We start from the raw sequence: 12,724 nt of genomic DNA on the forward strand, positions 1-12,724 counted from the left end.
CATAGAAGAAAAAGGAATTCAGAGTTGAATTTAACTGTTTACATCAGTTCAATTACAGAGATCACAGAGAATGAACTATCTGAAATATTCACAGACATGTGAGACCAAGTCATCTCAATCTCTGAGAATGCTCAGAGATCAGATGAGATTAGTTTTAATAAGCTGTTCACTGTAGTAATCTGAGTGAGTGAAGAGAGACAGTATAATACATAAGACAGAATTATAAAAGATGAAAGCTGCTGAATCTAGTCACTGAACACTGTATTATATAGAGATTGTATAAGAGTAGTGACTAGCAGATAAAGAAAAAGTGTAAGAAAAGAAAAGAAATAATGAATTGATCATTAACTGTAAGAGTAGACTGTAAAAGATAAATATTATCATACACATCTCATTCATTTTCATATGCTATATATTTAATCTATTTTCAATGTCATATCACCTGAAAAATGCTAAAAACAAAGAAAATCTCAAAACTTGAGATTTGTAAGAAATTCAAGAGCTGTAAGTCACTCTCATAATAACACTGCATATATCTTCAATTCCTCTATCACTCTGTATATAACATTAATGTCATTTATTGCAAGATTGGCTGGAATGTCAATATAGAAATGCATACATGTATATATAGAAAAATTGAAGAAGAGCACAGAACCCGCAGGACCAGAAGTCAGGACAGAGAGAGCAGAGGTAGAAGAAATAAAAGAAGGAGATGCAGAATCAGATAAACAATGACAGAAGTCACTCAGAGCTGAACACTTATAACTCAGTGTGTGTACAACCTTCTCTGCAGAAGAGGGAGAGAAAGTGATGAAAGAAGCTTGAGAGTGAAAGAGAGTAGTCTCAGCAGCATTATCATCTTCAATTAAAATAATCTCTGACACTGAAGCAACTAAGAACTATTATTAGTATATAAAACTGTAAAAGCAGGAGTAACAATTACTGAATGAATATCTGCTGATCTTAGAATTGTATATGTAATTACAACACACACAAGACTTCTCAGAAAGAGAGAGAGAGATATGAGAAAATGTGAAAAGCAGAATACAGTATGTAAATAACTCATTTTCACAATGACATCTCAGACAAGGCATACAAGTCTCATGCTCACAGATGTAAAAGAGTATAACATCTGTATTTCTGTTTCTGAAAACACAGATATCTTTTATCTGCATCATGAAGTCAGATAACAGATGTTAGAGAATAGACTAATACAGATTTATCATTCTGAAGAAATTCATTAGAGCAGATATTCTTATAATATTGAACTTTACAGTTATAAAAAGTTTCTTAATATCTGTGAACATCATGACTTTATATATAATAAAACTCATAATAATTTTCTCTAAGAATAGAAAAATCAGCATCAGAAAGAAAAGATAAAAAGAAAAAGACTTATAATCTTAACACTGTTAAGAGAGGAGATAATTCTCTGATATGAATAAACAATTATCTCATCATAAATATTTAAAATAAATGTAATAATCAGTGTCTGTGACTGAGCTTCAGATAGTTGTGTTATATATCATCTTTATACAATAAATTGTTCTAGAGATTAACAAGAAGAATAAGAGTATATATGCTGAGAAATGCAGTTCATCAAGTCTATACAACATCTTCTTGAAATGAGGAGAGCTGATAATGAAAGCAGAGGTGATAGAACTAGAGAGAGCAGGGGTAGCAGAAGCGGGAGAACCAGACACAGGGACAGAAATAGCAGAAGTGGGAGAATCAGACACAGGAGCAGGTGTAGGAGATTGAGAGGGGAAAGTGGCAGAGAAAGAAACAGAGAGGGCAGAGAGAGACATGAGAGACTCAGCTACACATAGCACAGACAATTTCTTCATTATTGTGTTCTTCAAGTTCTCAATCAATGATTCAACATTGAGTTCACTATTATCAGCAGACACAGATCTGTCAATGCATGAAGATTTTACATGAATAAAAATAAACATATCAGCATCTGTGTCTATGCAAAATCATGCCAGAAAACATGATCAGAAACTCACTGTGAAGAAAAACAGTCAAGAGCATATGAGAAGATGAAGAAGATATGTCATTCATGATAATATATTCTAGTGATTGTTAGAAGATAAACAAGTTCTAGTCATGTTTCACAATATATTACACTTACTGCTAACAAACTGCCTGGTATGAGCACTATGATGACACTTGTTGTGAGAATGAGAGGTCATTGCCAGGAATGCATACAATGTGATAGATGAACAGATAGAAAGAGTTGAACAGAAGAAGAAGTAGAAATGAAATAGTGATAGTGTTCAATGATGATGATGATGAAGAAGATGATTGAAGAATGAGAAAAGTTAGTAAATGAGAGATGTAATATAGTGAAAGTTTCTTTGTGAGAGTGTACACAGAACACTAGCTGAATCAGAGATAGATTACATGATTGTGAAACACTAGTGATGAGCTAATCTGCATGAAGCTAGGACATACAACATGATCACATGAGCGTGACTGAATCTGGTGAGAGAGGATATGATTTGAAAGAATGTACAATCATTGAATAATAACGCGGCTGCTTCTGAACTTGCTTACAAGTGTAAAGGGGTCATAGCAGCCACTAATTAATTTAGCATACAATATATAAGAAGCCGGCGTACGCCTGTAATTGTACGCTGGAAAAGAAAAGAAATCTTTGAATCACAATAACTCTATGTTCTTCTCATATGATTTGTAAGATAAAATATCTTAATGCACATAAGCCTCTGTATGCAAAGACATTGCAGAGCTAAGCTCAAAACAGAAGACCCTGCAAGATTGATTTTATGACTTATTATTAATAATAATAGAAGGAATAGAACTGTAAAAATATATAGAGATTCATTTTTCAGTGCAAAAGCATCAGCTAACTAAGTAAGGAAAAAAATAAAAAACATCTCACTCTGCCCTGCCGGCTCATATGTCATTCTCAAGGACAGTTTGAGTGGCCTGAAGAAGGCTTGTAATAGTTCTGAATTTGATCTTCAGAGCTGCATTCTCCATGCACAGAGCCTCATTTTCAATACAAAGAGTCAAAATCTCAATATCATGATCATCAACTGACTCAATACTTGTCATCTATTTTTTCAAGATTCTAGCTTCTGTATTCTCAGCTGCAGAATGCTTCTTAAATGAGCTCTTCTTCTTGACTTTCTTTCTCTTTTCATTCTTCTGCTTCTTTTCTTTCACTTTATCATTCTTCTTACTAACATTGACTATGTATAACTATTAGTTAATTGTATTGAAATTGACATATTTCATGTTGAAAAGTGACTCACTTCTATGATAAGAGCAGTGACTTTCAGTGTCATTGTAATGACAACTGACACAAGCTTCATGACACCAATTCAGAGCACTGATACAGATGATAAAAGAGCCTTCTTCTCTGACACAGTGACTGCAGAGAATCACAAAAACAGCATCACAGAATTGTAGAAGAAGAGCTTTATAATTTATATTGATTTTTGTATTGATCTGATAACTCTTTCACAAGACTGACTCACAAGCACAGAACAATTTAATGAGAGTCTGTAGCTTCTTTAACAGCTTCTCAGACATTCTTTCAGCTAAACAAGTCAACAGTCAACTTGATGATCTAGAACTGACAGATGCAGCAGGGGCAGATGCAGGCACAGATGCAGAACTGAGAATGAGATTGACAGCTGACAGCTCAGCAGGCTGAACAAGATTATTGAGAACTGTGCTGACTGTTAGAATTGCAATTTTCATCATTTTGAGAATCTTACTTACAATGAATGTGTTTCAAGATGTTGTTTTCAGCTATAATAGCAGCATTGATGATTTTTTGAACTTCTGATGAATTAATAGAGATAAATAATATAATTTCTGAAAAAAAAAAAAAAAGCTGACAGAGATGAGAGATGAGAGATAAGATGAATTCTTCAAAGAGAAAGAGAACACTCTGAGATTCATTCACTTTCTCTCATACATGTGTTAACAGCTGTAAGAATTCAATATCTCTTATCACATGATGCAATACAGGCCTCAATAACACAGGTCTCAGAAGATTCTCAATCTCTCAGATCAAAGATATTATTATATTAAATCTGAGCTGTATAGATTAATATCTGAATTGTTTTAATACCTTCTGTAGATCACTAACTGCTCATTCTCAGGTTTAGTGATTATAATAGAATCAGCTGCAATAGATTCATCAAATTCAATGATTGAATTCAGTGAATCTCTAAGCAGAACAGATAGAGAGAATGATAGAATAGAGAATGAAGAACTTGCAGTAATGAAGAATGAGTGAATGAGCAGATCAAATGTGAACTGTAAAAAAGATGAAATAAAAGATGAATAAAGTTATATAGAATATAGATTAGTAGAGACCTATAAAAAGAAAAGAGATATAACTTAGTGATCTGTTGACTTTGATATCTTGTATAATCAATCTCATGCATCTGCATGCTTCTGCTTACTTCATCATCAGATCAGCAAAATCTGGAATAATCAAAAAATTATTTGAACAGAAGACCTTGATATATTTTGACCTGTGAAACTGCAACATATGTGAGATCAGTCTGAAATTCAGTCTCAGAAATATCAAGAACAGCCTGATTAAGTGATAATTCTTGGGATTTATGAACAGTAATGATATATGCAACTGTAATAGAGAACTGTGTGCAGCTACAGACTTGATTAACATGAGAAAAGTCATGACAGCTGTGAAAGATAGGCACAAGTTTAAGACTCTCTCATTTCAAATAAGCAGGGCTGTCATATTTGTCAAAATTGATTAGCAGTGCAAATGAAGAATCTTGACAGAGATTCTTCACATCTGAACTTCATACAATTTCATGAAGAGTCTTAAGAGCACTGTTAATGAGACTGCAGTCTGTTCAAATATTCTGTAGAAGCATGATTCAGCAGCTGATAAAGAGAGAAAGATTCTGATGAAGATTATCAGTCTTATCAGAATCTAACTGAGAAGTGTCTATATCAACATTTGTGACCTGAATATTAATAACAGATTGTTTACAGCTTCAAATAGTATCATTATTATAGACATGAACATGGCACTTCTTTACATAAATATGAATTGCATTCTCAAAGACTGGGGCTTCATGAGAGATAAGAGTCTGCACACACTTTGAAAAGAACTTTCAATCATTCAGAGTTAACTGATCAAGATGAAGATTTTTCAAGATCTCATGAAACTGACAGCTAGTGACATCTTCACTCACTTATCATTAAGTCACAGTAAGTTGAATGATTTTACTAAAAGTCAAGTAGATTTGATGACTCTGAATGTCTTCTTTATGATCAATACACTCATTATGATAGAGTGAAGTTTGAAAAACAGATGAGAGCTGGTAGAAATCTTCACTGAGAATGACACTGAGATCATTAAAATGAGCATTCTTATGAGAGAATATATAATAACAGGTCTGATTAATTCATGAAAGTTGCTGTAAATCAATCATTGACTTTTCATCAATTAACAGATAGTGAACATCCTTAAAAAGGGCCTGCAAAGATTGAATATTTTGAGGGTTGAGTGATTCATATGACATGTTCTTGTATATGAGAAGCTGAAATAATGCATGCAAGGTTCAAGTGTTAATGAAGTAAGCAGCTACACCAGTTGACACAGCTTGAATAATTGAGGTTGAGAGATCTTGAGCCTCTGCAAGATTTTGAAGAGTGATAGATAAAATCATAATCAGATAAGTTTTATCAGTGTCATCTTTATCATCTAGATTAATTAGCAAAGAATCTGAGAATCTGCTGTTAAGAATCTCAGTATAATGATAGAGAATAGTGTCATGAAGAAGGCATTGATCAGGGTCTAGAGTCTTGAATGAGTCATATTCATGAAGAGTAGTGTCTGCAGGGAAGTCAGTCTTCATATTATTTCAAAATTCTGTGTCAAGATTGATATAAGTGTCAACATGAGAGCTTCAATCATAGTTGAAATCTAAGAACTGATGATCAAGCTGTTCACAGTTTCAGGTGTTAATGAGATCATTATTATCACACTGTGAGTTTTGACAGATGAGCAATACTCAAGAGAGATCAAGCTTTTCTTCATCATTCTGACCATCTTCAAACTCAGGTTCTGATTCCAGCATGTCTTCATCATAGACATCAACTGAGTGATTATGAAAAAGATGTCAATAATTAAAGGCCTCTGTAAAAGAGGGTCAAGAAGTGAGAAGATCAACAATCTTGAGATCTTCAATTTAATAAAAAGAGTGATGAAGAAGAAGTTTGATATAAGTATAGTTCTCTGAATCAGTTTCAAACTGATAAACAGAAAAGTAGATCAACACTCAGAGTTTTATACAGAGACATCTCTTAATTTAATGACTGTGAGAAAAGATTTAAAGAAATTCAAGAAATGAAAGATCTTCAAATTCAGTTAATCACTGCTTATATTTTTTCAAAAAGAATGAATCATATTGTAATTCATCAGATTCAAGAATATAGCTATAATAATATTGAGATTCAGGCTGACAATCAACTGTAATTGACTTGTGAGAACCTATTTGTAAAGAAAGCTTTAAAAGAAGATGATAAATCTTCTAAGTAGATCAATCACACTTATCAATGAGCTGATTCATAAGTTTAACAATCATAGAGAGCAGTGAGTGGCTTGAACTGACTCTTGAAATCACTTATTGAACAATCTGATAATAGAATTCTGTGTCTGTTTCAGCCTTGGCAATGTACTTAGACAGATAATCAAGAACAGCACAGCTGCCAGTGCAGGGAGCAATGTCAGTATTTACTAGTCAGCTAACTGTAATCAATCTGTTATAGTTATTAAGAATTGAGTCATTACAATGAGAGTGCAGCTGGTAATATCTACTACTCAAAGATTTGAGAATAGCACAGTCAGTTCAGTATTTATGCAGAAAGTGAAATTAGTAATGTAGATTACCAGTGACTCAGTGTTTATGAATACAGTACTTTTCACTACAGTGATGACATTGAACATAGTTGAGAATCACAGATAAATGTTCAATGACATTTATCTGATCAGAATGACTGAGAGAAAGAAATAACTGTGCATCTTCAGACTGAGTGTGATTAGGCTCAGAATTCTCAGCTGTAATAATGAGGCCTTAGTAGTCAGCAAAGACTTGATGAGAGTCTTCATTCATATCAAGTTCAGAATTCAGCACATTCTTATATTAAAATACACTATGTGAGTGCACTGATCTGCAGTCTTACCACTCATAATGAGTTCAGTGATCTAGGATTTTGAATTTCAGGTCTAGAATCTTTTCCTTGAAGATTGCAAGTTGTAGATGAAAGTAATGTGCAACTACAGTGAGATAGTCATAAATACTATCTCTTACAAACTTCAACCTCTCAAGATCAGTGCTGTGCTTTTAAATGACATAGTCAGAGAAGTAATGCATCAGATCATCTCAGTGATGATCTGCAGCTGAGAGAGTAAGAAATAGATGTGAAGATTCAATATTTTGAACATAGACTTATAGCTGACAACATTTTACACCTTAAAAAGAACAGGTTTCATGAAGACTCTCTGCAAACTGTGTAAGTGAATTCAAAATTGCAGCAGATTGTGAAGTGTCAGTAGCAAAAGCAGTCTGCAGCTTCTCTAGAGTGAGGTTCTTAATAAGAGAATCAGTTTGATTGTAGAAAAAGTGGTCCTGATTATTAATCTATCTATAGAATAGAGAATTGAAAAGAACATATCAAAAACAGCTATGACAGACAAAGTAGTCATTATAATATTTAAGAAGGAACTGCATATAATCTGTAAGACTAATTATTCTTTGTCTAGAGAGAATGAATTCAGCTTCATCTCATGGGAAAAGTGTTGAAAAGGCTCAAGAAAAGAGTGAGTGAGTGTTGTTAAACTCACTAAGTAATGTATTACAGGCTGAAGACAGAGTGAGATGATCAATCTGTTCTTACTGTGATATTTCAAGTTCATGATGAAGTTGCTCAACTTCAGATCATGAGATTAAAAGATCTGAAACATCAGAGTATTCAGATGAGATATTCAAGTTGTCAAGATTTAAATGATTCTCATTCTCAATGATCATCAATTCTTGCTTATCAAGCTTATGAAAAGAAATCTGATCAGAGATATCTTCATTTTCAGATAACTGATTTCAAGTCTCTTCATCAATCATAATGTTCTGATAACTGAGATGATTTTTATAAAGATAGATTAGTTATTGAGCAACAGCTTCTTTGTAAATTATGAAATCTTGATGAAACTGATATTGCAAGCAGAGATCTGCATTTGAAATTGAAGACTTCAATATAATAATATCAAGATTCTTAGAAAGAAGTGAGAGAGTGTCATAAACACAGTCAGTGACTCTAAGAAAGCTAATAATATGATCTTTATACTTATACTGATATTCTCTGACTTGACAGATCTCAATGAAGACATGCATATATGAAATTAACATCTCTTTAACCTGACTGAGGACAGAGAGATCTGAATCAAGATCACTGAGATCAATGTTATTCTCTTAAGAGAATAAAAACAGCTCATCAGACAGCTGTCTTGAATCAACAGCATGATAATGAGTACAAATATCATCTTGAAGATTCATTCTGAATCAGTGAATTTAACAACAGCTACAGATCTTCATCTGTAAATCTTCAAGTGTATGATGAAATTCCTGCATACACTGTCAATTATCAGAATTAACAGCTGAATCTGTAAGATAAGTAGAACTCTGAGAATTCATCAGAGAATCTGAGACAATTGCAGTCTGTAACTGATTATGTTTCTGAAGAATTGTGAGGACTTTTATATTTGATGTGTCAATTGAGCTTTTAGGTTATGTAGAGTGCTGAGATGTTAAGAGACTGCTAACTCTTCTATTAAGTCAATTAATGAACAGATCTGCAGAGCTCTGAGGAATATAACTTTGAGAAGTTGAGAATAAGAAAAATGATATAAAAGATATCTGCAGTGAAAGTATATCTGTAAAAGTGAAATGAGATTGACTTGGAAATAAGTTGAATGATAACACAGGTGATTGATGAAAGACTGAAGAGAGATCTGCAGAACTGAGAGATGAATTAATTATCAAAGATGACAGTCACAGTTATTTTCTCAATTGAGTTAAGAATAGAGTTAATAAGAGATGTTCTCTATGACATCTGATAACATAGTGAGCTCTTTGAATAGCAGTTTTCTTTTTACAGACTGCTGTCAACAAAGATGTGTCAGAACTATGAATTTCATAGTGATAAAACTTAATCTCAGATGACATATCTATTTCAATAGACTGTTCACAGGCTTGAGAGGCTGCTGTTGATTATATGAAGTGTTGACATGTCTGAGATGATGAGAGAAGTTCAGGCTCATTTATCACAGAATCTGTGACTGTAGAAGAATCTGATTTCACTGCACATGTTCATTTATAGTTCTACACAGTGTAAAGAGATAATCAGCAATAGAAAAGATGTAATGAGAGAAGATTACAATACCTGAGTTCTCTGAGTGCGGCATTGAAGGCAGACAGCTGTAGAAGTAGTAGAATGCTGTAAAGAAATAAATTAATCAAGAGACTGATTTTGTAAGAAGTAAATACAGACTTTTAATACATTATTCATTCTTGAGAATCTATGAAAGATGGTTGATCAGATGTGTTATCTATTCAAGAATCTGTATAAAGTAGATAGTTGATGAGATGTGTGATCTATTATTTAAGAATCTGTACAGAGTAGGTAGTTGATGAGATATGTGATCTATTATTCAAGAATCTGTACAGAGTAGATAATTAATAAGATGAAAGATGAATACATTGTGAGCATGCAGAGATTCATGAATATAGTGCAATGTCACAGAATTATGCTTTGCTTAATTCTACATTAATCAGTGAGCTGTATTCATGTCAAGAACCTCAAAAAGAAAATTCTTCACTTTTAATAACCAGGGTTTTCATCATATATTTGCTTCGCTTCGCTCCGCAAATCATCACTCACATGATCTGGTTTTACTATTTGAGTTAGCTTATTGCTTATTTGAGGTTAGCTCATGACATAATCATCAATTCAGTGTTAAAACAGCAATGAATATCTGGAAAAGTGTCTGAGCTTGCTGAGATAAATTCACAGTGTATTTGTAGAATAGTTAAAGGTTGTATTAATAGATCTATCTACAAGAACATAATATAGTGGTGGGTCACGTGATCTAGTGGGATTGCTAACCGCAACAGCTGTAACAGTCAACACTTCTTCTCAAGATAATAAGAATTACATACAAAAACACTCAAATCATCAAGATAGTCTGTCAAAATCAAATACAAATGTAAAATTAAACATTCTCAACTTTTACACCTGTAAGACCTAGTAAAATCATGAATCATGCAAATGTCACAGTGTTTAGAGATTTAATGAGTTCATTCACTATTATCTGAGTGATGAAAATATATTCTAAATCAATGACTCTCTGATTTAACTGTCAATGTGAAAAATGAAAATGTGTGTCAATGTGCTTGCTTCAGACTGTAATGACTGTCACCTTTGTGAGATCTATGACACTCTTATTATCAGTGAGAATCTGTATCAGAGATGTAGTAATGAAGTCAATCTCAATCATAAGATTTCAGATTCATGTTGTCTCATGGACTGCCTCACTAAGAGTCACATATTCAGTCTCATTGAAACTTAGAGATATACAAGGTTGCTTTGCTGAATATCATGAAATCAGACCATCTGTGAGCTTAAAAATGTAGCTGAATGTTAATTTCCTATCATCATTCAAGAAGCCGGCTCAATCAGAATCCGAGTAGCTGAAGGGTAGGTAGAAATCATCAGGGAAATCAGAGAGAATGAAAAGATTGATAGAAATGAAAAGATCAGTAGAAACAGAAAGATTGATAGAAACAGAAAGATCAGTAGAAACAGACCTCTTATATGAGCCGCGTCCGTAGAAAATGCCCAGATTCATGATCTCTTTCAAATAATGTATAATGTGTAATAGAGCCTTTCAACATTGAGGTGTTGAATCAATGTTTCATTGAGTGAGTAGTGAGGCAGTGTGAGTGATATCAGAACATGTTTTAACTGCAAGATATTACAAGCAACTCACACCATGTTGATATCACTGAATTGTGAAATCAGTCTCTTTCTCAGATATAGAGAAATCATCAATGCAGAATTTATTCTTCATTAATGTTCTGATAACAGCTGTATCATCAAGATAGAAATCTTCAACAAGATATTTAATATATTGACAATGTATCAAATTAATTTCTTTGTCTGAATAATTGACTTTCATACTCAAATACTTGATTGGCTGATGTAGATTCTTGACTTTCAATTTCTTACTAAGCATACTCACTAGTTAATCAGCATTCTCAGAAACTTTGAATATGATGTTAAGATCATCAATGTAGATTGTCATATAAAGGTGATATCTGAATGTATAATATCAGAGTGTCAGATCATAGACACTGACTGTAAATTCAAGATTGCTTAACAGAGCTGTTAAGTAATTATATCAGATCTTCACTGCAGAGTTCAGGCTGTATAAACTACTCTCAATCATGCAGATAAGTGTTTTCAGTGAACCTGTCTCAAATCTGATAAGTTGTCTCATATAGATCTTCTTAGTGAGATACTCATGTAGATATATTATCACTATATTTACTTAATGAAGTGTTCAACTGTGTAGTGCTGCTATTATAAAAAGAATATGATTGACAGTATCAGTGATGACAGAAGTGTAGATCTCTTCTCTAGAACTCTTCTTAAGTCAGTTATTATAAATCACTCAATGCAATTTTCTAAGAATATTATCAGAATCAGTATTCAGATTCACAGGCCTATCTTTCTTAAGAAATACTCAATAACTCAGAGTAATCAATTCATCTCTCAGAACATCAGATCTAGAGATTAAACTTCATGTATTATATCTCTTCAGATCAGTAATCTTGTATTACATGAACTTCTTTCAATAATCTTCTACTCTCTCTGACTGAGATGTGACATTCTTATAGAACTTTGAGAGATTATCTGTAATGAGACTTGAAGTATATATAGTCAGCGATTTCACGGGCTGCAATTATGTAGAATTTGAATCATCAATATTGAAAGCATCTTTATCATTAATCAGATGAATGTCAGGTTCTGATTCAATAACATGATTAATAAGTTTCACAGATATAACAACTGGTTTTTCAGTAATTGAGAATCTCACATCACTACTGACAATAATCTTGTCAGATTCAGGATATCATAGATGATATATTAATATGTCACTGAATTCAATGATATGATAGAAATTGACATGTGAAGAAAGCTTATCTGCAGACTTCTGAGATTTATGCAAGTGAACAAAAACCTCTATACTTAATCAGTGAAAATGCCTCACATTCAGCAGGGTATTTATAAGTGCATATTAAGAAATCTTATATGAACTTGAAATCATAGAAGTCTCTACAGTGGAGAATCAAAATTTTGAGTTATAAAGAACTGTGAATATGAAAGTATTATTAATTATTGCAATCACTGTCTCTAGAACATCTGTTCAGAACTTCTTAGAGAGATTATCTTTCAAAAGAGCAGCTCTAATCTGTTTCATAATAGTGCAGATCTCACATTCAGAAACATTATTCTGATGTGATGAATGTGATGCTGTTGATTCTCATTTGATATCATATGAATTCATAACTATGTGTATATGTGTGAATCAGAAAACATCATCAATATCAGTCTGTAGAAAAGCAGAAGCTGTATATCTGAGATTAGT

At 32.9% G+C, this 12,724-nt stretch overlaps 3 protein-coding genes across 3 annotated transcripts; all 3 read right to left on the reverse strand.

Annotated features, from left to right (window-relative positions):
- Positions 1–1,096: 1,096 nt before the first annotated feature.
- BDBG_16034 (uncharacterized protein) lies at positions 1,097–2,075 on the reverse strand (the record flags this gene model as incomplete). The annotated part of the gene is made up of 3 exons (XM_031724070.1): positions 1,097–1,162; positions 1,538–1,963; positions 2,010–2,075. Coding segments are annotated over 3 exons (557 nt in total), but the record flags the coding sequence as incomplete, so codon positions are not given.
- An 844-nt stretch (positions 2,076–2,919) lies between these two features.
- Positions 2,920–3,314, reverse strand: BDBG_16035 (uncharacterized protein; the record flags this gene model as incomplete). The annotated part of the gene is made up of 3 exons (XM_031724071.1): positions 2,920–3,081; positions 3,210–3,218; positions 3,282–3,314. The coding sequence occupies 3 exons, from the start codon at positions 3,312–3,314 to the stop codon at positions 2,920–2,922; spliced, it is 204 nt and encodes a 67-aa protein (XP_031575548.1).
- Positions 3,315–5,579: 2,265 nt separating this feature from the next.
- BDBG_16036 (uncharacterized protein) lies at positions 5,580–6,118 on the reverse strand (the record flags this gene model as incomplete). The annotated part of the gene is made up of 2 exons (XM_031724072.1): positions 5,580–5,854; positions 6,068–6,118. Coding segments are annotated over 2 exons (326 nt in total), but the record flags the coding sequence as incomplete, so codon positions are not given.
- Between the last annotated feature and the right edge of the window lie 6,606 nt (positions 6,119–12,724).

The sequence above is a fragment of the Blastomyces gilchristii genome, assembly GCF_000003855.2.
Source record: "Blastomyces gilchristii SLH14081 genomic scaffold supercont1.1, whole genome shotgun sequence".
Classification (NCBI taxonomy): Eukaryota; Fungi; Ascomycota; class Eurotiomycetes; order Onygenales; family Ajellomycetaceae; genus Blastomyces; species Blastomyces gilchristii.